This window comes from Hippopotamus amphibius, chromosome 11 (genome assembly GCF_030028045.1).
Source record: "Hippopotamus amphibius kiboko isolate mHipAmp2 chromosome 11, mHipAmp2.hap2, whole genome shotgun sequence".
Lineage (NCBI taxonomy): Eukaryota > Metazoa > Chordata > Mammalia > Artiodactyla > Hippopotamidae > Hippopotamus > Hippopotamus amphibius.
Genome location: NC_080196.1, coordinates 79,325,173 through 79,351,685, shown reverse-complemented (window position 1 = coordinate 79,351,685; position 26,513 = coordinate 79,325,173). Strand labels below are relative to the sequence as shown.

General features: G+C 42.5%; 1 protein-coding gene across 14 annotated transcripts in view; it reads left to right on the top strand.

Annotated features, from left to right (window-relative positions):
• DLGAP1 (DLG associated protein 1) overlaps window positions 1-26,513 on the top strand; it is a 312,230-nt gene that overhangs the window by 62,366 nt on the left and 223,351 nt on the right. For all 14 annotated transcript variants that reach the window (XM_057699892.1, XM_057699894.1, XM_057699905.1 and 11 more), the window contains one exon: window positions 3,779-3,993. In XM_057699892.1, coding sequence (XP_057555875.1) covers window positions 3,779-3,993 — 215 coding nt within the window. The remainder of the gene's footprint in view (window positions 1-3,778; window positions 3,994-26,513) is intronic.

Sequence of the window (26,513 nt, the reverse complement as noted above, 5' to 3'; positions counted from 1 at the left end):
TGCTGCAAGTAATAAATCCTTCCTTCCCTGGAAAAAAAAATGCTTGCAGAAGTAAAAGAGGAAGGGAGGGAAACAAAGAAAGAGGTGTGGAGAGAGACTTAGAAAATGTAAGCATGCCACCATTAGGTGGTATTTAATTTTCTCCTGTTGCATTAGGATGGCCCATCATTCAGTGCCCATATCACTATTTCAACTAAGAAAGCATCTTCATCCTATAATTAAAGGATGATAGCACCTGGTTATGGTCATTCATTGTCAGAGATAGGTCTTCTTTACTCCTGAACCATGACATATTGTTTAAGTTATAGCCTGGCTATCCCTCAAATAGAAAAAACACACACTAATCCTCACTTTGATCTCTCAACAATAAAGTTCTCCATTGAGTTTCATGCTTAAACATAAGCGTTAAAAAACAAATAACCCTCTTTTTCTCTAACCCATAACTATTGTTAAACTCTAACCTTTATTAGACTGATTTTATTGCTGTTTCTTTAACATTTGCTGGGTCTAACTGTCCCACGAAGCTCATGCAGGCAAGCAGGACATCTGGCTTGCATGTCATCAACAAGTGCCCAGGCTGCTTCTCTATCTGCTCGTTTCGCCTTCTTACAAAGACTTCCATTCCCCTAAACCATTAGGACCCGTAATAGGAAGGTTTTCACAGAGAGCTGCAAGGTTAATTTTTTCTTTGGATTTGCCTAAATCTTTTCTTTCTGTGCAACTGACACAGAAGACACAGCAACCTTGACTAGATCACGATAGTAGCTGCAGCACATGACTCTTTTTTTACCAATGGAAAGGGAGAAACATTTCATGCTGTGGCCCCTGAACAAGCTGGTATGCTTTCCTCGAAAATGATGTAAACAAGCACTGCCTCCACTTTGGCTCTTGAATTTAAGAGATATCATAAAAACTGTGGCTCAGTTATAGCGACTTTGCTGCCCTTATTGTTCAGCAACAGTATTTTTTTTTTCTCCAAAGTCTTGAGGTTCTGTTTCTTTACATTTTTCCTGGAGCTAATTTTTGTATTATTTTACATGTAATTTACTGTAGGCTACCTTTCAGTGTATGAATAATACATTGATCTTTAAAATCCATTCCAATGCAAATCACTTCCATAAACTTCTTAGCTGCTATCATTTGAAAAATATGTTTTATTGAAACATACACACATTATATATTTCCCAGCTGGTTCCCTTAGCAACAATTGAAGCCTGTATCTAGTATAAGACCAAGTTTCTACCATAAACTAACTTTGGAAAAAAAAAAAAACCTAAACAAAAATTTGCCATGTTTTGTTTCATAAGCAATATGAGCTAATAAGTTGTCATTGGTCTCTAACATATTTCGGAGAGAAATGCTTATGAGCTGTGCATCAGTACTGAGAAACAGCAAGTGTTGGCTGCATCCTCTGTGACCCTCAGCTGTACCAACTTAATTTATAAAATGCGATTACTGAGCCAATAATGAGGTTCTGAACACGATCATATCTTTGCAGTGACTCACCTGCCAATGGAACGAAACCAAGAGTGTTCTCAACATTTATACAATGCTTTCCCTAAGAAATCATCCTGTTGCTATGGTGATTTTGATGCTTTTTAGCTAAAAAAGCAAAAACGCTACATGGCAAATGGATCAGACATGATGGATGACGAAGGTGTCATGGGACTATAGTTACTAAGTTCTGTAGGTGCCACAAGATCATACAGAGAGACGCAGCATCAAATATGGTCACAGCAAGACCCCAGGAGCTGCTGAGCTGGAACTCTGCCCCTTAGTAGCTGGGATTTTGGGCGAGTTACATAACTTTGGTTTCCTCACCTATAAAGAGGGAATAATAATACTAGTCCCTTATCTGTGTGGATCAAAGAGTTAACATTTATTAAGCATTTAGAACAGTGCCTGCACCATAGGAAGCACGATTTAAGATTTGTTAAATAAAATTGAGCTGCACAGTGAAGCTTAGCCAAAATTTTTTGGTAGTTCTCAGCATTAGAACCTACAAATCACTGTTTTCAGGTCCATAAATAGTAGCATCGCTTCAGTCTGATGTTTCTAGATATAAGCTTTCAAATTATATAGGTAAATGTATGGGTTAAAGAGAAAAGAATAGTGCTTTTTTTGTGGAATGTTTATTCTCAGTTTCTAGAACCGATGATGTTTAGAAATCTATGCCTATTCTGTGTGTGTGTGTCATCGTGGACACTTAACACTTTAGATTTAAAATTTGCATGTTATTAATCATAAATTTTATATTAAGTACACACTTATCTTTGAGTTAAACCAAAAATGCTCTGAAACCTGGTGCTGCCGTTTATTAACTGTGTGCTCTGTGGCAAGTTTCTTAAACTCTCTGAGCTTCTGCTTCTCATCTGAGAAATACAGAAAAATACACAGAGTTGTATTGATGAAATAAGATGCTATAAGCACATTTTTAGCATAGTTATATGTTAATAATGAAACTGCATTATTTAATGGATAATCAGTAAATAGCATGAATATATTAAATATCTTTTTACCTTCTCATTGCAAACCTGGCCACTTCTAGGGAGCCCTTCCTGGGTGCTCCTTCCCCATCACCACCACTGATAACTTCTGTTTCTGGTGTCTACTTAGTGCATATTTCATTTGTCACACCACATCTGAAACTTAGCAACATGTCGACTTGGAACTGTTCCCAAATCTTTGTATGCTTTGTCTTCTCATCGCTGTTATCAGCATGTTGAGGGCAAGAAGCAGCCTCCCCATTTTCTGGTCTCTTTTAATTAAGCCCTGTGCAGTGTTCTGTGCACAGCACGTAGGCTGTTCGTTACTTTTTAATGGATAAAACGAGTGGCCATTACTATGCATTTCTTTTACCAAATGGAGGAGGAATGAGATCCTAAGTTGGGTCCATGTTGAACTGAGGAATCCAAGAACTGAAAATAAGGTCAGAAAGAAGCCGTCTCTAGCATAGCATGGTGCACTGCTGAACTCAAAGGAAATGAGTGTAGAAAGAAAAACCAGCAGTGTACTGAGAACATTATCTTATTGGGTCCCCACAATTAGGGACTTGGAGCAGGATCCAGCAAAGCAAGAGGAAAAGAACAATTCGGATAAGTAGTGGATAAATCAGGTAAGTAGAGTAATCAGAAAGCCAAAAGGGGAAAAACTCTTAAGAGGTGTTCTCTCTCTCTCTCTCTCTCTCTCTCTCTCTGTGTGTGTGTGTGTGTGTGTAGAGGCCAGGAAAAATTAAAATTAAGAAAATGCCACGAGCTTTCATGAGGAGATCATTGAAAACCTTCAAAGAGTGTTTCAAGCAATCTATGGAGACTGAATCCAAGTGAAGAGGATTCAGAAAGAGTCAGTGATTGGGAAGTGAATGCAGCTGGTGTAGACCACTGGTTTAGAAGGACGCAAGATGCTAGAGAGGGAAGATGCAGGGAAAGTGTCAACAAAACAGAAACATTCTTAAATTTTAAATAACAATTGAAAACAAATCATTGAAAAGCTCAAATAAAACCGCTCTCCAATGGCATCCATATGCCTGACAATTATTTTCAGTGTGAGTAAACTGAGAAGTATAAGTGAATCAGATGGTTCTGATTTTCCCTAGTACACAGATTCTTTCAAAGTTTGAGACATAGATTTGCATGTATTCAAAATATTTTCAGACCAATTATAGTAAAACATTATTGAAAAGTTAATGTCTAAAGTTTTAGATAATTATCTGTATTACCTATATTCAGAAGAAGGAGACTTTTATAAAGCATGAACTGTCTGTTTTGTATATACATAGGTCCCTCAGGATGAATGGACAGGGTACACCCCTCGAGGTAAAGATGATGAAATTCCCTGCCGAAGAATGCGGAGCGGCAGCTACATCAAGGCCATGGGAGATGAAGACAGCGGTGACTCGGACACCAGCCCCAAGCCTTCTCCCAAAGTTGCTGCACGAAGGGAAAGCTATCTCAAGGCTACTCAGCCATCCCTTACAGAACTCACCACACTCAAGTAAGTGTTTCCGGTGCTCTACTTCCCGTAGCTCCCCCACTCTACTTCCGGTAGCCCTGCCCCCCTGTATTATCACCTATGATCTCATTGCGCAACTTCTAGAGTAAGTGGGGAAGAAAACATCCCACAAATGGAGCAGTGTGATGTATTATTGAATGGTCTATTGATTTTGACCTTGGGTGTGATTCATGCATCCCAGCGCCTTCAAAGACATGGGCATCCAGGAGCCCCCTGCATAGAGAATAAGCTGAACCTCCAACCTCCAAGAAGAATTTGCCACAATCCAGAATGGCTTCTAAAAAGAATTAAGATTTCTGATCAATGAGGGTATCTGTGTATCCCCGCTCTTGAACATTTGTTTAGCCACTAAACAACGCTTCCTTAAAACACTCGAATTTTTCAGGTGATTGAGTAATAAAATAGAGTAGATTATCTTATCTTGGAGAAGGTTATATAATGTGGCTATGCTTAAAAATTGGGTGATATGTGAAAGTTCTTGGTAGATGTTTTTAAATTTGGATACTTGATACATATTATCATTTGTAAGACACTGAAAATGGATTTTGTTTCAAAAATATGATCCTAAGTTACTTCAGTTTGTGCTATTTGTAAACAGAGAACAACCTTACAAAAGAAACTACTGAAATTGATTATTGTAAGTAAGGCCTGATTTAATTGTTAATATTGTTTGTGGAGAGCAAATCAGAGCCTGGGAACACATCATCATGTGGACCATCCTTTGGGCTAAAAAATGTATTATGGGTAATTAGCATTTTTAAGTGCCTTTGAGCCCATATTTTGAGGAAATACATATTACTATTCATGCATGTATATTGCATTACAAAAATAAAATATTAAAAGACAAAATAAATAAAACACAAAGTAGACCAAATCCATCAGATTAAGGAGAAGAAGCTAGATTATTAACCTAGAATACTAAGAAACAGTTGACCATTCTATGATGGAAATTTATTCAAATAGCAAACTATATTACAGTTTAAAGAAGTGACAGGGAGAGTCACTTGGAACCCTTTTCAAAGGATCACATGGAACCACCCTGGATCATTTCAATGAAAAATGAGTACCAGTGACATTAGTAAACCAACCCGAGAAAAGCCGCTCTTCTTTCTTGCCTTAGCTTCTGGTTGCCCTTCCTCTTTGCCTGTATTACTGCAGGTGATAGCTTCCTAGTGTTGCTGTGATCAAGCACCATGAACTTGAAACAGTACAGATTTATTATCTCACAGTTCTGGAAGATGGAAATCTGAAATCAAAGTATTGTCAGGGCCACGCTCCTTCTGAAGCCTGTAAAGAATAATCCCTCATTGCCTCTTCCTAGCTCCTGGCTGTGTCCGGCCACCTTGGCATTCCTTGACTCTTAGCTACGCCACTTTGATCTCTACCTGTGTCATCACCTGGCCTTCTCCCTTCTGTGTCTTCACGTGGTCTTCTTAGGACATCAGTCATATAGAATCAGGACACTCCCTAATGACCTCATTTTAACTTGACTAAATCTGCGAAGACCTTTCCAGGCAAGGTCATGTTCACAGATATTAAAGTTAGGACTTTAACATATCAATGTCAGGAACACAATGTAACCCCTAACCCTGCCACACAAGGTAACAGTTGATCACAAAAATGGAAAATACAATCGAGTCTTCAATGCACTTTGGCACACCTCACAGAGGCTCAAATAATTCAATATGCCCAGTCTGAAAAGAACTGGATTTGTAATAATGGCAGTGGGCCAAGGTGATATGAAAAGAGGGGAGCCAAGGAACCTTCTGGCAAATATGTTACATGAAGTTTAAACTCTCTCTCCCCTAGAGACAATCATAGCTGGTCACAGCCACAGTGGTAATTGACATCTTCCAGAAGATGCAAAAAAGGGCAAGAAAGTCACTTGGACCTTCAAGATCTCAGTGTCCTCATATGCAAACCAAGCAGCAGGATTCTGCAACTTCCAGAGTCCCTTCCACCCCCTTTATATCCCATTCATTCATCTATCCGGATGCATGTCACATCAGCTGTGTGATACTTTGGGTCTTGGGGGGTGATATACAATGACTCCTGCTGCTCAAGTCCTACCAGGGACGAGGAGAAGAGAAAGCAGCAGCGCCACAGGGAGGGTGTGGGGAGTGCCCTGAGGAGGCTGGGGACTGGGGAGGCACAGAAATCAACTTTTACCATTGCGTCTTGGACTCGTCTCCTCATTAGCTTCAGGGCTGTGGGGAGTCTGCTCTGAAGTCATTGGAATGCTTTCATTTTGCTTCTACCAGGTATTATCTTCCTTTAACATCCTGGAGCCTGTTTTTACAACCATATATATATATATGGTTGTAAAAACATATATTTATTTATTTATTTATTTATTTATTTATTTATTTATTTATTTTTACTGATCAGAAGTTTGAAGAGCAGAAAAAGGTGAACAAATGGATAGTGGCTAAACTGATGGTAGAAAGGTCAGGTCCTGAGTATCAGAATAGTGACTGCTCTTTTCTTCCTCCAAACCTTCAACTGGGAAGTTCCAAATGGTACCCAGTTGACTAGGGGACACCTACTACACTGAAAAACGTTTTTCTTTTCTAAGGATAGAGTTTCCCCAAACCATCTCTGTCGAACTCTCTTCTTCAGTAGGCAAGACAACAGCTCACTGTCATTCAAACACGCCCTTCTTTTTCCATGCTGCCATCACCTCCCCCAGACTTGTTTGTCATAGTCTGTCTGTCTCCATTCATTTCTCCCTCGTCTGCTGCAGAAGCTCCATTTCGCCTCACAGTCCACACATTGAGCTTCCATCATACTCAGCGACATAGGAGTCTTAGTGATGTCTAGTTTAATGGGATTTAAGGAGGTATACAAGGAAAAAGGGGGAATACACTGTGAAAGCAAAAATTCAGCCATGACATAACTCATAATCCATTCTTTTCCTTCTTGATGATGTTTTGACTGGAGCTCATGATTTTTCTAGAAGTTTGAAGCATCCCATACCTTATGAGAAAAAAGATCCCCATGTCCTGGAATTTGAGTTCCCCAAAAAAGAAAACTATATTTTTGTTCCTGTTTCTTTGACATTTAAGTCCATTTTTTTTCCTCCTTCCTCCTCAGCAATTCACAGCTTTAGGGATGAATCATAACCATGAACCAAGATAACTAAAATTAGCCAAGTGAGATGGGGCAAGCATTTTGTTTGAGGTTTTCAACTCCCATCTTCTCTCAGGAATGTTGGAGAGGAGGCACTCCTACACTTTCTAGCATTGTTTTTCTTCTTTCTTTTCTATTTTCCAAAGGCATCTTGAGGGCTTATTTCTGAGATTGGTTTTATCAGCTACTTAATGTCAATGATTGTGTCTTCAGGAAGATAAGGCCCAAGGTCAGCTGAACATTCTGGAGTCAGAAGGAGTCTTGAGACAATGAACTCCATCTTTGGGCTGTAAAACTCCCTGTAGCTACTCTCTGGGGGCCATTATCTCTCTCACTCCCTTCTCTTCTCCCACAGATAGTAACAAATCCCTTCCCCTAACTGCTAGCTTTTCCTTCTTTCTTCATTATTAACTAACAATGAACTTGAAACGGCATATTGCCCAAGAATATTAGTATTTTCAAAAAGAACTTTGGAATGTTTAATTCTCAGGCAAATAGGAGAGAGGTTTGGAGACCCACGTTCCCTCAAAGCAGGTTACCATAGCTTGGCTCTGATGAAGGTTTGTCTTTCACTTGGATTTGCTATAATATGCTACTTATTCCGGAAAGGAGACTCCCGTCTGCTGCCATGATTAGTTAAAGCCATGTCCAATCCCGTTGTGGACTTTTATTCAGTAGACTGTAAAAAGAACTTTTAAAAAATGATGTTAAGTGAGCTGTCATGTAAAAGATTCTAAAGTTAAATTCAAATAAATGTCTATTAATCCTAAGCAAATAACACTTTAAAATCACTTCGTAGTTCTTTATCCCTTTATCCAAGCCCTAAGAAAAATTTTCTCCTGGAAGAAATAGTCAGTCTCTACTATTATAGACTTTGAAATGCCTCTGAATTTGGTGAGAAGGGCCCCAGGCTTCTGCATGTGCTCGGCTCTGGAGAGGACCCATCAGAGATCCCAGCAAGGCTGATAAAGCATCGAACAAAAGGCCTCAGGAAGATTTATTTTCAATCCTAAATTCCTTGAAGGCAGATGGTTTTTCTTTTTCAGGATGGTTAATCCTCAAAATCATCATTCTTTTTCTAATCCTGAAGCTTTTTTTAAAAAAAAATAAACCGCTCTGTGGCTTTTGGCAACTGGTGTAATGTCTCTGTCCCCATCTCCTCTCCTCCCAAATTAAACGAGAGTCTCATGCTCTTAGCTTGGATGGTGCCTCCTGGAGGGCTCCCTCTCAGACCCACCCCAGGCCCGTACAGGCAGCATTAGCCGATCCCAGAATTAATGGACCCCAGCACCTTTCCAGCTGAGTACAGACTGGCCCTTGGAGCCCTTGTCAACACAGAGCTTCAACCACACTTCTCATTGACCAGCCATGGCACAAAGTGCTGTCCCTGTCTACATGGTCTCTGGGGAAACTTTTAGCACTAATGTGTATAGTCGTAAGGATGAAGCACAAAGCTCAGGCAGTTCACAGTCTAAAGACAAAAGAAGGTAGTACTGGCAAACAAAATAATTTGAGATGAGACAGATGGGCTTGTTCTCCTTCAGCTTTCACTCTGGAGATTTAAAAGGAGTCAATTCTACATCAACAACCCAAAACTGTAGCCTCTTGCTGGAGCCTTGTTTTGCTTATCTTTGTAGAAGTTTCCTTCTCCCTTTTTTCCCTCTAGACACACTGTGTCCTCTGCGGTTTCTTCACACTCCACCTGCCCCTCCTGCCCACCTACAGCTCCTCGTGTTCCTTCTCTCCCCCCGCCAAAAAAGAGCAGGCATGGGTTATGAAGATGGGAGAATGGCAATTTTTCTTTCCTAAGGATGTGAACCATATCGAAGAACATAGTCACATACATCTTTCCTTCTTTGTCCTAAGTGAAGGGAAATGCCTCTGTTTTCCTTTGCTTTCTGTTTTCCCCAAATGCTTTGACGACCCTCTCCTGTCCCTCAGTAACTGTAACATATAACAGCAGATGCTCCATCCAACGGGAGGATGAACAGACTAGCATAACCTGATGCTGCAAAATTGTGAATTAACATCCTCAGTGACATAAACTCAGGATGTCCCATCTTTCCTGACCATAATACTGTCTTCTTTTGTCCTCTAGCCTCCCAACTCACCATCTCCCCCCCCCCAAAAAAAAGAGAGAGAGAGAAGAAATGGAAAAAGTTTAAAACAGGGAAACTCATTCATTTACTCATAGACAAATATCGAAATACCTTTCAACCCCCACTAGAAATAAAGCCTGATTAAAAGACAAAATACACAAACAAAACTACCAGTACAAGAAATTGCCTATTATGTTCAGCCCCCATCACCGTGCCCAGCTTAAAAAAAATTGGTCCCTCTTTGGGGTGTAAATACCGTCTTCCAAATAAGATGGGCATATGAGTATCGTAGTCTGTTCTGAATCCTGGTCTCTTGCTATAGAATTGCTCTTTAGAAAAGGCCATTTTGGATCCTGCACTGCCCCTATGAAGATCATGGCCTCAGAGGGGAAAGAACTGCCTGCAGGTCTTTGAGGGAGCTGAAGGAATGAAAGGAAATTCCGATGACTTTTAGAGAGAAGGAATGGAAAGTTTAAAGCCCAGGAGAGAGATTTCAGTTTTACTAAGGTTCTAAGTGTCTGAATGAGTGCTCAGGGCTTACATTTCTTTTTATTTGTTTGTTTTGTTTGTTTAATCACCATAACTCTATACATGAGATTTTCCCCACTTCACAAATGAGGAATCCCTATTGTAGGGAGATTAAATAACTTGTCCAAGGTTACATGTCAACTAAGATATGAGGCCAGGGGTTGAAAGCAAAAAGAGTAAAAAGCTGGTTGGAATGATGGACTCACCAAGACTGCAGAGATGAGCAAAAGAGATGAAAGAGGGTCCAAAATGGAAAAGCAAGATCAACTGGGTGCCGAGGAAAAGGAGCAATTCAAAGCCAATTCCAAGAGTGCAGAGCAGATTTGAGGGGGGTTTTAGAGACTGCAGTGAAATGAGTTCTGACCAGGAAGTGCAAGCAGGCAGATGTGCAGCTGAAACAGGAAGGGCCTTAAGAACACCTTGACTCAGGCTTGGCCTGGGGTGAAGAGAGCAAAGACCAAATGACCAAAGGAACGAGGAGATTAAGAGTTAGGTAGGCACTGGACGTCCCTGGTGGCACCAGTGGTTGGGAATCCACCTGCCAATGCAGGGGACACAGGTTCAATCCCTGGTCCAGGAAGATCCCACATGTCGTGGAGCAACTAAGCCCCATGTGCCGCAACTACTGAGCCTCCATTCTAGAGCCCACAAGCCACAACTACTGAAGCCTGAGCACTTAGAGCCCATGCTCTGCAACAAGAGAAGCCACTGCCCTGAGAAGCCCACGCACCACATGGAAGACTGGCCCCCACTCACTGCAACTAACGAAAGCCCATGCGCAGCAACAAAGACCCAATGCAGCAAATTAATTAATTAATTAATTAATTTTTTAAGAAAAGAGTTAAGTAGGCATTGGCTTATGGGGGTCACAGGGAGAAGTAGTGGCCTCTTGAGAGCCTGGGACCTGTGTGTGCTCTGTGGCTGTACAGTGTGTCAGCTGGGCCTTCCTCACGTGCCCTGGCCGCCAGGTGTGGCTGTGTCAACCAGGCCCTAGAGATAGTGCAGAGATGTGGGCAGGGGAAGACCCCAAAGAGCGTTCTGGAAACGAAAAGTCCTCACTCCTCTTAGGTAGTACTACTTATACTGTCCTGCCAGGAAGATTTTTGTTTGCCAAGAGTCTTAAAAGTCCTTTCCTTTGCCCATCTGTTTGCGACCATTCCCTCAATTTTAAATCTGTGTTCCCTGTTAAAAGTGCAGACACCCAGGTATAAGAGAACATGCTAATAACAGTCAGAAATTATATCTGTTTCACTCACTCACCCATTTGTTCATGTAACAAACATATATTTAGCACCATTAATATGAAAGTACTGTGTGAGGCATGTACACCTTGGTTTCAATAAATTTCTCAAATACTTTACTAAAATCTGGTTTTCCAGGGTCAAGTTGGAGTAAATGTATATATAAATATATAGCTCGATATACTCTAGAACCTAAAAATGGGAAAGGCAGGTACAGCAGAGATGAAAGGAATTAAAATTCAGAGGCTGGTATTACTAAAGTTGATCATTTTGTTCAGAATTTTTTTCTGGTCAGAAAAATCCACTTTACCTGGCATGGGGAGGGTTTTGTTGTTGCTGTTGTTGTTGGATTTTTTTTTTTTTTTTTACAGTTTACTATTTTGTCAGGATAGTTCAAATTATTAGGTTTAGGTTTGCTGTCATTTTGTCATTAAGGAAAGCTCATGTGCTTCGGATGGCAGGAATAAAAACAGCTCCTTGAAAAGTAAGTCTAGGCAGACCTATTAGGAGCTGCCTCTCATCCTTTTGGAGGGACACCGGGTGTAAGTCCTAATACAGGTACCTTTACAGAAGATTCATACGAGGAACGAAACCATCAATATCCCTATATACAAAACAGAAAGAAATGAGATCAAAACTGCAGCCCAAGGAATTCATGTTAACACAGGGAGGAACTTTTAACTGCAAAGTTTTAATTATTGCATAAATTGAGAATTTTGAGAGCAACTTTCCCAGTCATCTTTTATTGCAACCTGAACTCCCTTTCTCTGAGCACATTGATAACTCTGCTTGGAAACTTGGGTGGAACAGACCAAATCTCTATATCAGATTTTTCCATCCTGTGGAGTGTAAGTCTTATCATGTACACTGATCCCATATTTTTAAGATAAGCATGCAGGAAGATGAGATTTCAAGACGACCACATAATTCACTGCTTCCTAAGTACATCACTTCTCTTCCTGACTCTTCCACTTCGATCAACCGAATTACCATTTTCCTAAATTGAGTCTTGAAACGCTGTGGTTCACCTCTCACCACCTCAAGCTGTAGGGCTTCCCTCCTCTCACTTAGATGACTGCAATGGACCAGTCTGTCTAGCTGCCCCAGCCTCTCTCTACAACAACTCTTCCCAGAGACTTTCTACCAGGTCAGGAGAAACCATTTCTGAATCCCACTGTGTCTCTGCACATGGTCTCCAACAGCATTCAGAGTTACTCTCTCCTTTGAGACCTTCTTCCCTGCTGTCCTCTTACAAGGATTCTATACTTCTATCACATGGAGCTCCTAATTGTTCTTAGGATCTATTTTGCTGGCTTCAGGTTAGGCTAGGTTATACTGGGAGTAAAAAACAACCCCTAAATCAGGGAGACTTCTAACAACAAAACTTTCTTTCTTGCTCATGCTACATGTCCATCTTGCATCTGTAGGGAACTCTGCTCACCATGGTCACCCAGGACCAAGCTGTGGATACATCAATAAAGACTCCCAGAGTCACCAAGGCAGGCCATGAGTGCAGGGTCTTAAGGCTTCCTCTTGCAAGTGGGACAGGTCCCTTCTGTTCCCACTTATGGCCAAAAGCTAGTAACATGGCAATGTCTGTTTTCAAAGAGGGCAATGAAGGCAGTCTTACTATGTGCCCAGGACATGGATGCATAAAACAATGTTTGCCAAGCAGCACCAATGAGTAGCAAAGTCTGTCTGTCTGGACATGAAATTTTGGGCCCACTTTCTCTCCCACAGGCAGAATATATTCATACCCTACCACCACCATCAAGGAGAGAAAACCGAAAAGCCCTGTTCTGGTCCTATCACAGCCCTATCAACCTCAAAATGAATAGTCTGTGGGTGATTGTGATAGTCCCCATAGCAGGGAATGATGCAGTATAATAGCTACATCTGGTCCAGATGTGACTCCTCTGCTTCTGGAGAACTGCAGACTCAAAACGACAAATGATTTGCCTCCCATACACCCCATACATTATGACAGGATGAGAACAAACCACCTAAAATAAGCATGCTCCCATTCAAAAAGGAAATGGGAGCTAACAGTAGTCACTGCCCCATAGCAATTCTGAAATCCCACTGGGTAGGATGCTCTCTACCTGGGGGAGGGAATGTTCTTGATTAGGCTGCAATCCTGCTCCCTAGAGCAACTTCTGTGGTCCTTGTTCTCCATGTCATCCAGCTCCCTGGGAGACTCTTCCATTTCTATTATCCTCCATGGCCGTATCCAAAGTGCACATCAGGGAACATGTGCTCCTTGGAGCCAAGAGACATTTTAGGACTTCTCTGTCGTGTTTTTTAATTTAGGCTTGTGATTCTTTGGGAAGTACAACTCTCTCAAGACCATAGTCAATTTCTTACCTGTTGGTTACAGTGAGTTCCATGTAGCAGCTGTCACATGCACAGAACCCTTGGAGATGCAATGACCATTTTTGCTCTATTTGTTTGCCTTCCTACCCTCATGCCTCTCTATCTCAGATACTATCAGCCTATTAACCTATTGTCTGCTCTTCTCTGAAGTATTTTAATCTAATCAAAAAGATTTACATAACTGTATCTTTATTCTAAATCATCTGACTCCATTCAGAAACATGACAATAGAGTGAGAGGCCATATCCTTGCTTTGAATGTTGCCACATGGGGTAGTTTGTTTTGTTTTGTTTCTAATTTATTTATTGGCTGCGTTGGGTCTTCATTGCACGGGCTACACATTGCGGTGGCTTCTCTTGTTGCAGAGCACAGGCTCTAGGCACACAGGCTTCAGCAGTTGTGGCACATGGGCTCAATAGTTGTGGCACATGGGCTTAGTGGCACATGGGATCTTCCTGGAGCAGGAATCATACCCATGTCTCCTGCATTGGCAGGCGGATACTTAACCACTGTGCCACCTAGGAAGTCCCATGGGGTAGTTTTCATCAGGTCTTCTTCACTCAAAGGCTTTCTCAGGTTTACCTTTCACAAATTGGGTTGAGATCGGTTGCTTCTTCCAGTCCCACAAGTCCACAAATGTCTAGACTCTTCTTATTCCCTTTCATTACTACTTGTATTGTAACCAGTTTTTTTCTGAGTTTATTTCAAAGTACATAACACCTTGTTGAAGGCTGCCAAGAGCAACCAACACATTCTATTAACAATGTGTTTTGCAACTATTTCCCCTAGAGTTGATTTGTTACATCATCTACCTTCCAAGTTGTTGTAGACAACAGTTTACCAAATGACTCACCCCTGCAAAATATGGATCAGTAAGTTTCCAGCCTCTGATAATCACCTTGCTTCCTGCTACCAAATCCTGTAACCAGAGCCACATGTTTTAGGCTATTTTGTTGCTGCTGTTGCTACATGAGTATCCCATTTCTAGTACCAATTTATGCACAAGCTAGGATAGGCCAGGTTAAGATCTGTTAATAAACAACCCCAAATTGCCCAAGTTTATTTCTTGCTCACAAGTTTATTTCTTGGACACAATTTCTTATATCCATCGTGAGTTGGCAGGAGGCTCTGTTCATTTTATTCACTCAGATACCCAGAAAGACAGAAGGTGTATCTCAATCGCTGTTTCTGTGGTTATTGAATCAGAGAAAGGGGATGTGGTGAATAGGGCACTATTTCCTGGAAGTTATACACATCACTTGTGTTCACATTTCAATGCTAAAGCCACCTACATGACCACACTGATTTCAAAGAGGCAGAGAAGTGCAACACTGCCACATGCCCAGAAATGGAGAGCTGGGTGTACACGGTGAACAGCAGTAATGGTACCTCAAGGACTTTGCTTATGCCATTCCCCACCCCATACCGCAGGAATGCCATCTCCTCTTCATCTGTTCATTCAAAAAGACTTAGGGTAGATAGCATGCTATTCAAGAGCACAGGCTCTGACACAAGACTATCTGGGTTCAAAACCATAGCTCTGTCACTTCTAGATGGGTTACTGTGGGAAAATTATATTTAACCATTCTGAGTCTCAATTTCGTCATCAGTTATACAGGGATGGTAATATTTCCTACCTCAAGAGTAACTGTGAAGCTTGGGAAAGGTAGTGTATGAAAAACACTTAGAACGGTGCCTAGCAATGGTCAGTGCCCCATTCATGGGACTATTACATCATTATTATTATTGTTGGCCACCTACTACTATGTGCTAAGCACTGGGATGCACCAGTAGTCAGGATTCCTAGTAGAATAGAATTTACAGTCTACTGGTGGAGAAGAGTAGAAGGAAATCTCCATTTGTTTCCATCTTCCTCTTAAATTTAACCTCTCCCTGTTGGCTATTATTTCTTCCTCCTAAGAACTCCAAAAGCACTGTGTTTGAGTCTTCCTCACAGTAATTACGGCCTTGTCACACCCTTTCCTATATTCTCTGTCCCCTGTGTCAAAGCGAGGTCAAATGCTATCTGAAGATGATTGTGGGGACCTCCCTGGCAGTCCAGTGGTTAAGACTCCACGCTTCCACTTAAGGGGGCATGTGTTCCATCCCTGGTCAGGGAAGTAATATCCCACATGACACACAGCACAGCCAAAAATAAAATAAATAAAATAAAATAATAATAAAATAAAATAAATAGATCGTGAAGCCCTTGGCACAACCCCAAGGAGACACAAACAACACTAAGGCACCGTTACACAATCCCCAGATGCTTACGGTGCCGTGACCAGCAGCCTCCTGGAGTAGCTTTCACCCATATTTGCTGAGTAGCACTGTCATCTCACATCTGCCCGCCACCCTCTGGCTAGGTCTGTGCTCGCTCAGACTCTTCGCCCTCCCTCTGCCTCTGAATCTGTGGTTCTCTGAAAGCTCCCTGTTCTTTCTCAACCCCACTGAGCACAGCCAGCCCACCTGGAGGCTGGGAGCTCAGTCTGGCAGGTACACATTAGCATGTTAAAAATATCAATGCAGCCATGCCTCATACTGTCATCCATGGCAAACATGAACATATTTCTCTCAGTTCCTCTAGGGAATCCCATTCTTTCTAGTTCTGGGGGGAGGAGTGGAGTGGATGTAACAAACAAGCATTAACTATTCCTTTTAGAATTGGAGACGTGTTTTCTTCAACAATTGTGATAACTGCTTCACACCCTTTCAAACTTATCTGTGAACCCAAATAAACCAGTGAGGAGGAAATATAGCTGATCATCCATCCTGATAACTAGGAAGATTTTAATTGGCTTCCAAGCCCATTTTTCAAGATAAGTAATTGTAGGTAACAGTTTATCAAGTGTTTTCAGTACATCTCATTTGATCCTCCCAATGACCTCAGAAGCAATTTTGAATTGATTTGCAACAACATTTTACAGAAAAACCAAGGGTTTCGTGTAGTTATAAACTTCATGAGGTAGAGCTGGGATCTGCTTTCCACTCCAACTTTCTTCCTCCCACTGCCTAGTGGAACTCTGGTCACTTTTCCCCCAACAAGACTGTCCTTGCCATCTGGACATCATTCCTGACTTCCAGCTCAGAAACTTCTTTTAGTTCTTTGGACCACTTCTCTTTCCCAGAAAAAGCAGAGCTGAGAACTCAAGGCATAGATCCAGGTTACCAACTGCCTATGAAATTGCCACCACCATGGTATCATCACCCCTGGGCCAGATTTCAAGAAAGATAGACACTCTGATGTGGGTGCGGGTACCTGAGAAGATCAGGCTGGTCCTAGAGCTCGTGTCTGGAGAGCCTGGGATTAAAGAGCCAAGCTGGGACTCCTTCCCTGGTTGTTTCCCTTGTTTCCTCCACACGGTGAAGAAAGGCTGTGTCAGAGTTTAAGAGAAGCTAAGGACTAGAAGGACTGGCTTCATTCTTTAAGCCTGAGACTGTGCCCTCCCTCATTGAAAGGAACCACTCAGTGGTGTTGTCAGGGTCCAACTGGCCAATGAGATCAAGGGTTCACATCTCTTCCCAACTCTACACTTGGGTTTGTCACCCTGGCAGCTTGATATTGGCCGTGATGGGAATATTTACACCACGGAAATCTACAAACCCTACCAATCAGAGATTTTTCCTCCCAGAGAGCCAGTTTTGAAACATTTCCCTCTATGCCACTGCACATTATCTTCATGGAGTCTTGATTCTGAGATAAGATGAGGGACTTCCCTGGTGGTCCAGTGGTAAAGAATCCGCCTTGCAGTGCAGGGACATAGGTTCTATCCCTGGTCGGGGAACTAAAATCCCACATGCCACGCAGCCACTAAACCTGCACACCACTGCTGAGCCCAAGCGCCACAACTACTGAGTTTGTGCCCCTCAATGAGAGAGCCCACGTTCCGCAAACTACAGAGCCCATGTGCCCTGGAGCCTGCATGCCGCAACTAGAGAAGAGAAAAGCCTGCATGCCACAGCTAAAGAGAAGCCCGGGTACCACAACGAAAGATCCCGCACGCCTCAACAAAGATACCTTGTGCCGCAACGACGACCCGATGAAGCCAAAAATAAAATCATTTTTTTTAAAAGATGAAAAAAAAATCTTAGAAGCAAAGCTGGAAAGAACTTTAGAGATGATCCCAACCCTGTTATATTACAAATGAGATGGAGGCCCAGAGAAGAGCAGTGACTTGCTTAAACTATTGGGCAAGTTTTAGGACCCAGGTTTTCTCACACTCGGCCAAGAATTCTTTCCAGAGAAATCAAAATTTTCACCTGCTACTTTCCCTGAGGGAGACGAGAGAAATATAAGATTCTGTCTCTACTGCAGATATCTGATTAAGTGCCACCAAGAGTGATGAAAACTGTTTTGTATCATTATTTGTAAGTTTCAAAATTACATTATGTATGCTACCCCAGACTAAAAGTGCTAGATTTGTTCAGGAAATAGAAAATTATTAGGAAGTAAAATAGCAAGGGATGGCTTTGTAAAAGAGAAAGGATTTGGCCTGGAATTTGAATAATTACTCAGAGGTAACAGACTGGGGAGGGGAAAGGTGTCTGAATATTTAAAAAACCAAGCTGATTGATGCATGAGGAGTATTTAAACATGGGAAACTGTCTTTGGAAAGACAGTGAAGACTTTTATAAGTAAGATCCTTAAATATCCAGAGAATTTGTTTTGTTTTCATCCAGTTAGTGAGGGTGATGACAGAGAAGGGGGATGAAGTGATGTTTTGTTTTAGAAAGATGGCCTGTATAGTATGGAGTGAAAAGTCAATTACAGGAGGGCTTTTCTCCCATTTAGATGAAAGGATATTCTATACTATTTTCACGGTATCTACGTCTGGATGGATGTTTTCTGACATCTCAATAGCTATTCTTTCTGTCATCTCAATAGCTATTCTTTCTGTAGGGAGGCTTCCTGGGTCATTTCCTTTTCTTTCTTGTGTTTTTCTCTGCGTTTTTTTTTTTTTTTTATTACTTGTGGTTTTTGTTAGTGTGTAATTAATTTTTTTTAATTGGAGTATAGTTGGTTTACAATGTTGTGTTAGTTTCAGGTGCAGAGAAAAGCAATTCAGATATATATATATATACACATTTTTTTCAGACTCTTTTCCATATAGGTAGTGTATATTTAATTTTAACCCAAAAATTCATCTCAAAGAATAATAATCACTAACATCTAGAAGCACTCCCTATACACCAGTACATATAATATTAATGGCAATGGAAAAAATATGAAAAAGCATATAGATATATATGTATAACTGAATCACTGCTGTACAGCAGAAATTAACACATTGTAAATCGACTATACTTCAATAAAACAAATTTTAAAGAAATCATAATTCTAATGGTACCTATAAGAAATTATTATAGTCCTGCATTATTCAATGAGAAAACTGGAACACAGGAGGTTAACTGACTTGTCAAAGCTTACCAAGCTGGAATTCCACAGCCGGGATTTCAATCCAGAGCCCATTTTATGAACCACCATACTGTCCTCCTCTGGATGTAATGCAGAGACAAATCATAGGCAGAGAGTTTAAAATCAAGTAAAGGAGACAAAGGATGTTGCGTTGATCCAGGCATGAAATGCTAGAAGCATAGACCAGGGTGATAGCAGAAGAGGTGATATGCACTTAAATGGATAATAAAAATACCAAAACCCAAAAGTCCACCAGGAATGGGTCATTTCACTTTTTATTCCTATTTTCTCTTGGTTGAGATGATACCCTGCACCATGACACATGCCATGCCTTCACACCTCTCCTTTCTGTTTAGGAATAATGGGAAGATTTTCTTTTATATTATTATAAAAATAATACTCATAAAAATGTCAACAGCACGAAACAGTGTTTTAATAGTATGTAAAAGTCTTCCTCCCCTCTCCAATCCCTTTTTTACCCCTCCTAAGAGGTAAGAATTGTAACCATTTCTTGTGTACCCTTTCAGAAATGTTCTATGCATATATTCCGTATACACATCCACACTTTCTTTACACATGCTCTTCTACAATTTGTTCTTGTCACTTAAAATTATTTCTTAAACATTGTTTTATATAAGTGCATGTAGATTAACTTTCTTTAAAAATTCTTAACAACTCAAAGTATCCCATTGTATGTGTGTACAATAATTTAGGTAACCACTTCCCTCTTTGATGGGGGATATTCTTTTTTTCTTAAATATCTGTTTATATATTTGGCCACTTAGGGTCTTCGTTGTGACACATGGGATCTTTTGCTGTGGTGCGTGGGCTTCTCTCTAGTTGTGGCAAATGAGCTTACTTGCCCCGCAGCATGTGGGATCTTAGTTCTCCAACCAGAGATCCCGTGTTCCCTGCATTGGAAGGCAAATTCTTAACCACTGGATCACCAGGGAAGTCCCTGATGGGGAATATTCTTTATGCAAAGCTATAGAAGGTAAGAAGGGCTTAGTTATAAGAAAAAGAGCTATTTCTCTTTCGTTACGGCATTCCAAGTCTTGGGCAAGAGTGCAGAAATAAGCTAAGAGTTTAAAGTAATTTTAATAAACATGAGGTCTTAGGATCTCAAAGCACTTGATCCTTTGAAGAGAATGAAAAGGAAGCAAAAAGCACGATATAAAATGAAATATGCTCCCAGCCACCAAAATCAAAAGGTATAATCATAAAGCCTGCCTTTCAATTCCTTGCATGCAGGGCTAAGACGACGCCACTCCTGAATATAAACAACCTACCATTGGAAAAACAATCCAGAGGCCCTTAGAAAAAGAAGTGGATTTTTTGGTTTGGGGTTTTTAACTGACAGTCATAGTGATATTTTGATCAACAGCTAGAAATTTTCAGCTTATTTTCCTTTCTGAATATATTGAAATTGCCTGAGCTGTTTGGAAGATAAGTTAAGATCTTTCTTCCCACGCCTCTGGCCCTGGTTGTTTTGAAAAAAACAGCTATCATCTTACGTAGAGGAAATCCTAGTATTAGCGAGAGGGAGAAGTGACCCTCAGGGGAAAAGAATCTTAGGTTGTTTTGCCTTGTTCTCCCAAAATAAGGTAAATCTATTACATGCCTGTACTACTCAACCACCCCCCCACCCCCACCTTCCCTGAGTTTGGTTAAGTCGTTGCCCATAGCAACCACCCACACTGGAAGAAGCTGAGCCGAGTACTCTGGGGAAAAAAAAGGTGGCGAGCATCTGTCCGCCTTCCCTGATCCTTTCCTGTGCCCTGGAGGTAACTACATTAAATCTAAATGATAATTTAAATACATTAATAATGCTTTTGTGCTCCTTTATTAAAAAAAAAAAAAAAAAACCTCTCTTCGTTCAATGACATGTTAAAATACTGAAAATATAGCAATTGTCCTTTGAGTCTGCTGGCCGCCCTGTACTGTTAGAGGCGGAGTAACTTCAGGAAGCAGGGGAAGGCTGGGAAGAAACCCCACAGAAAGGACAGGTTGCTTGGCCACCTCCCTCCATCTTTTTCCCTCTCCCATCATCACAGCGTCCACGCCTCAAGGGCCCTCTAGTGACAATCAGATCACAATCCTGGCATTGTAAACGTGGCACAAAATACTGAGAAAGGGCAGACCTGAGTACAGATCCACACTTCACCACTCTGCAACCTTAGACAAATTACTTAACTTCTCTGAGTGCAGGTCTTTTTTTTTTTTTTTCATCATTTTTAAAATGGTTCTAATTATAATTAAGTGAATATTGTGAGGATTAAATAAGCTAACATATGGAAGCACCTAATCTGAAATGCTTTATCCAGAAAGCTCATATTTTGTGTCTCCAATGTGCAAGATACAGATTTTACTTTAAAACCAACAAGGCTAGAGGGAAAAAGACAACTGGAAAACCATAGAAACAGATGTTTACAGAGACTAGATGCCCCAACCCCCTACAATATGCCAAGCCCACTGGGCAGATCCCTGTGGGATTCTTCCTCACACAACCAGCATCTTAGTCTCCTCCCCAAGTGGAGGACTGGCCCTGGGCTATGTTTTTCTTCTACTTTGTAGCTGCCCTCGGCCTTTGATCCCTGTAGGTTCACCCCGGGTCCCCATCCCCAGAAGGAAGATACTTCTGTGGCTGCGTTTTCAGTTGTGTCCTCTGACTGCGGATCTATATAGGGTCCCTGGAAGCCCCGTCTCTGCCCTTTTTCCATCCTTGCTGATTCATCTCCTCTGTTGAGAGACTTCACTGGCAGGTTGCTGAGATCCATCTGTAGTTTGGTGAAGCTAAGTGTTCCATTTACTATTCTAAACCAGTATCTTTGCCTGTGTTTCCAGAAATCAATGGTTGGGGAGCATAGAACCAGATCCTTATGCTAAATCTTCTGATACATTAATTCCTTGACTCAACCAATTTGGGTGAAGCACACACCTCTGATAATATACAAGGTCACCTACCTGATCCATCAGTAAAAATGTTAAGAATGCCCTTTAATGGTGGAAAAGTTTTCTTTCTTCTCTTATTCTTCGTATTTTTCATCCTTTGATCTACACCTGCCAGTGTTGACCATTTTCTGTCTCTGAGAACCATGGCTCAAGAAAGGGTGGTGATAGGACTTCCCTGGTGGCACAGTGGTTAAGAATCCGCCTGCCAATGCAGGGGACACGGGTTCGAGCCCTGGTCCAGAAAGATCCCACATGCCTCGGAGCAACTAAGCCCGTGAGCCACAACTACTGAAGCCCACATGCCTAGAGCCCGTGCTCCGCAACAAGAGAAGCCACCGCAATGAGGAGCCCATGCACTGCAATGAAGAGCAGCCCCGATTGCCACGCTAGGGAAAGCCCACGTGCAGCAACGAAGACCCAACACAGCCAATAAACAAATAAAATAAATAAATAAATAAATTTATCTTAAAAAAAGAAAGGGTGGTGGTGCACCATAGGAAGGGGAAATAACTACGTGATTAAAACTGAACTCTAATGATTATTAGTGCCAACAAAGTGCCTATTACTGGAACCTGCTTGGAAGCACCAGCTTCCATCTCCCAGATGACTTCAGCCCTTCATTTGGTGGCCAAGCATTTGGGACTGATGGGCCTGGAGCATGTTCACGGATCAAGGTCAGGGTATGCATTTTGACTTCCTCCCAGGATCTTTGGGATGGGCTGTCACTCAGTGCACACTCCGTCTCTTCTGGACTCCTCAAGAGAGCACACAGCCTGAATCCTTCCAATGGAGTGTTATGACTAGCAGAAACTTTTTTTTTTAAATAAATTTATTTATTTATTTATTTATTTATTCACTTATTTATTGGCTGCATTGGGTCTTCGTTGCTGCACACGGGCTTTCTCTAGTTTCTGCGAGTGGGGGCTGCTCTTCGTTGAGGTGCACGGGCTGCTCATTGCAGTGGCTCCTCTTGTTGCGGAGCACGGGCTCTAGGCACGTGGGCTTCAGTAGTTGGGGTGCACAGGCTTAGTTGCTCTGTGGCATGGGGGATCTTCTCAGACCTGGGCTCGAACCTGTGTCCCCTGCATTGGCAGGTGGATACTTAACCACTGTGCCACCAGGAAAGTCCCAGAAACACTTTTCATATGCTGTGGTTATGAGACTTCTTTCCTTTTTACATAGCTTTTACATCTGTAAAGGTTTGGCATTTTATCTCATGTGATCATTAAACAGCCCTCCTTCTCTGCAGGAGGATCTGCTTTACCAGTTACAGGTCATGAGCAGAACTGGGGCTCAGGTCAGGTCTCCTTACTCTTCAGCCAGGATGTTCTTCAAAATACTAAATGCCAGGGAGGAATGGGTAAAGGACACAATTTTTAAGAAGAGGAAACTAGAGCTGTTTCCTCCAAATCTTCACTATGGAATTTCTTGGGTCTGGAGTTCTAAGTGCTGTGCCTATCTTTATCATAAATTAATTTCTCTCCATCTCTATCTCTACACTAGAACCCAGGACAGATGCAGAGGAGTGACATCACTAGTCAACCCCAGTGATAATATTTGCCTGAGGTTTCTGGGCAAAACTACCCCATGGGAGGTGCTGATTCTCACTTCCTTAATCACGTCAACCCTTCTTATCATCAGATGACATCTCTCTCTGTGATGGACCAAGACCTTAGCTCTGCTCACTCCACCTAGCCTTTTAGCACGCTGGATGCTTGGAGAGATCATACAATGAGAGGGTAATCCATTTTGTTGTGAGTCTTGGGTGGTGTGGACAAGGAGAACATTGTGATTTATTTAGATGATTGGCACTTAACAAGCCATGCAACTCTAAAAAGAACTGGTAAGAATAGTGGAGAAAATATTTGTTTTAATATTTATTTACTTATTTTTGGCTGCGTGGGATCTTAGTTGTGGCATGCAGGATCTTTCGTTGCAGCGTGCAGGCTCTTCATTGTGGCGCGTAGCCTTCTCTGGTTGTGGCCCACAGTCTCCAGGGCACATGGGCTCTGTAGTTGCAGCACACGGGCTCTCTAATTGTGGTTCATGTGCTCAGTAGTTGCGGTGCAGTGTCACATGGGCTCTCTAATTGTGGTTCGTGTGCTCAGTAGTTGCGGTGCAGGGGCTTAGTTGCCCCGCAGCATGTGGGATCTTAGCTCCGATATTTTTTAGTGAATATCTAGCTTAGCCTCCAATATGAAAAGCCCCTTGTCTATTGCAAGGGGTTGAGGGACCTCTTCCTGGCTTCTCATGATCTCCAGCTCCTCTGTTGCTTACGACACCCCGCACGTGGCTCTGCGATGCTCCTGATCCTGGTCAGTTCTACACGTCCCGAGTATCAGGGTCCTGCCAATGTGGAAATAAGTGGCTAGCTCATTTCCCAACGAGGAATGTTATTTTCACCGTTAGCAATAATTAAGTTCTCATTGGATCATCCTGCGATCTCTGAGATACCTGTCTTCTTAAAGACACTGATTCCATTGCACGGAGATAAATGCACGGGGCCTCACGCTGGGAGGGAAGGAGACAGCAGCTTGCAGAAGTCAGTCGTGGGGGGGAGAGGAAACGAGTGACGCACTTTCTCCCAGCCATATGTTATCAAATTAGCCAGATCCTGTGTGCGGAGAGCTGGCAGAGCTCTCTCTGCTGCTGGATCGCTTGGACAGTAGCTCACAGCCACGCAGCTACCTTGATAATTAGGTAGAGTCCCTGCCAACTTCTGCAATCTGCCCTCTAGGAGGCAGCTGGCCAAGCCATGCCTCTGCGGCCATGCGTGATCCCACGTAGGTGATTCAACCCTGCTGTCCTGTGTCAGCCTTTCCCACCCCCACACAAAAACCCCAAGCAGGAGCAGCTCTCTTCACAGACAGGAACCTTCTGCGTTCAGCATGATGTAAGTGCCGAACAGGGGGCGCTGAGCTGATCATTCCTGGGCATCACTTCCCATTGCCAAGGTCGGGTTCAACAAGGAATTAGGAGCAAGTAACATGGACGGTTCCGAAGTCAGAAGAAAATGAATGGGTGCCTGTAATTGAGATGGGCTTCAACTCTGTGTCACAATAATGCATGCTGGCGACTACACGGAGTCTCTGATTTATATATTAGGTCCCAGCTGACACGTTTCTTGTTTTCTTGCTGGGCCCTGAGCTGTCACCTTCCATGTTGCCATAGTTAAGGAAGGATTAAAGAAGGAGGTACCACCAGATGGGGGTGTGAGGGCAGGTTAGACATGAAACATGGAAATGCACGCGACAGCCCTGCTTATTCATTTATCCATCTCTTCTACAAGTACTTAATACTTGCTGTGCACCAGGCAGTATTCTAGGGGTACCGCAGTGAACAAGACAGACCGTAGCCCTGCCCTCATTGGAGAGCTTGCAATCCAGCAGAGGAGACAAAAATAAGCAAGATGGATAAATGAAGGAGAGAGTAGGTCAGATGCAGATAAAGTGTCAGGGGTAGAGCTTTGGGCTGCAGGTGGGGATAAAATGCTGGGAAGGAAAAAATTAAGCAGGGGAGGGCCACACCTAGAAGGAGATACTGGGTGAAGGCCTGAAGCAGGTGAGGGCATGAGGCCTGCAGTGGCCGGAGGGGAGAGGATTCAGGTAGGGAACCAGAAGTGCAAAGTCCCTGAGGTCACCTGCTATGTTTGAGGCCCAGCACTGAGGGCCTGTGTGGCCAGAGCAGAGTGGGCAAGGGGAGAGCAGTAGAATAAGGATCCCAGAAGGAACGGAGCCACACTCTCGAGGGGCCTGCAGGCCATGTGAGGACTCTGGGTTTTACTGAGTGAGATGGGAAGATACTAGAAAGCTTATCGGTGGAGAAGTGGCATTTTGAAAGAATGGGTCTGACTGCTTTTTTGAGAAGAAACTACCAGGATGGAGGCAGGGTGGATGCTCGGGCAGCATTCCCGGGGAGCGACAGTGGGGCCTGGACGGGTGGCAGCGTCAGGGGTGGGGGCAGAGCCCGCGGGTGTGTGAAGCAGATGTGGGCTGTGAAGGGAAGGCCAGGCCAGGGTTTTGGCAGAGGTTGGGGGTGGGGGAGGGGTGCCCCATGAGAGGAGCAGATTTGGGAAGAAAAGACAGAAGGTCCTTTCTGGATCTTTAGGTCCAAAAATAAAGAAAATCAAAAATCAAAAAGGAAGTTTCCTGGGGCGTCCTCATTACAGGCCGCTGCCCCTTTGCTGTGACTCGGCCAGGGGGAGGGCTGGGTCTAACAATTGCCCTCCTAACGAGAGTTCTCAATGTTTAGGTTCACTTCTTTCATATCAGGTAAATTTTAAACATTTATTAGACCAAGGATTGCTTCTTTAAGTATTTATTTATTTAGGTCACATGCACTTTTAAGGAGCCGACAGAAACTATGAAACATTTACCCCAAATAGCTCACACGAGCACATTGTATCTTGCTTGCAGCATCAGGAAGTCCATGAACCCCCAGCCCACACGCAGGCAAAGCCATCCCCACTGCAGCAAAGAGCGGGGGTGGTCCCCAAGGAACGTTTCCACGGCATTTCATTGACGCTCTTGTTTATTTCACAAAATTGCCCTTGTAATATTGCCCTTGGAACAGTAATAATACTGCAGCCTTTAAAAATGTGAGCTGATATTTAAGAAAAAATAAATGCTATAAATATGTTTTCACAGAATCCATCCTCATGCAAAATCAAGCTTGTGTATCACTGCCTCTTACTATCTTCCCAAGTGTGGTCCCCAGCCCAAGGCTGAGCTTCTCTGCAAGGATGTCACTAACTCACCACTCCTG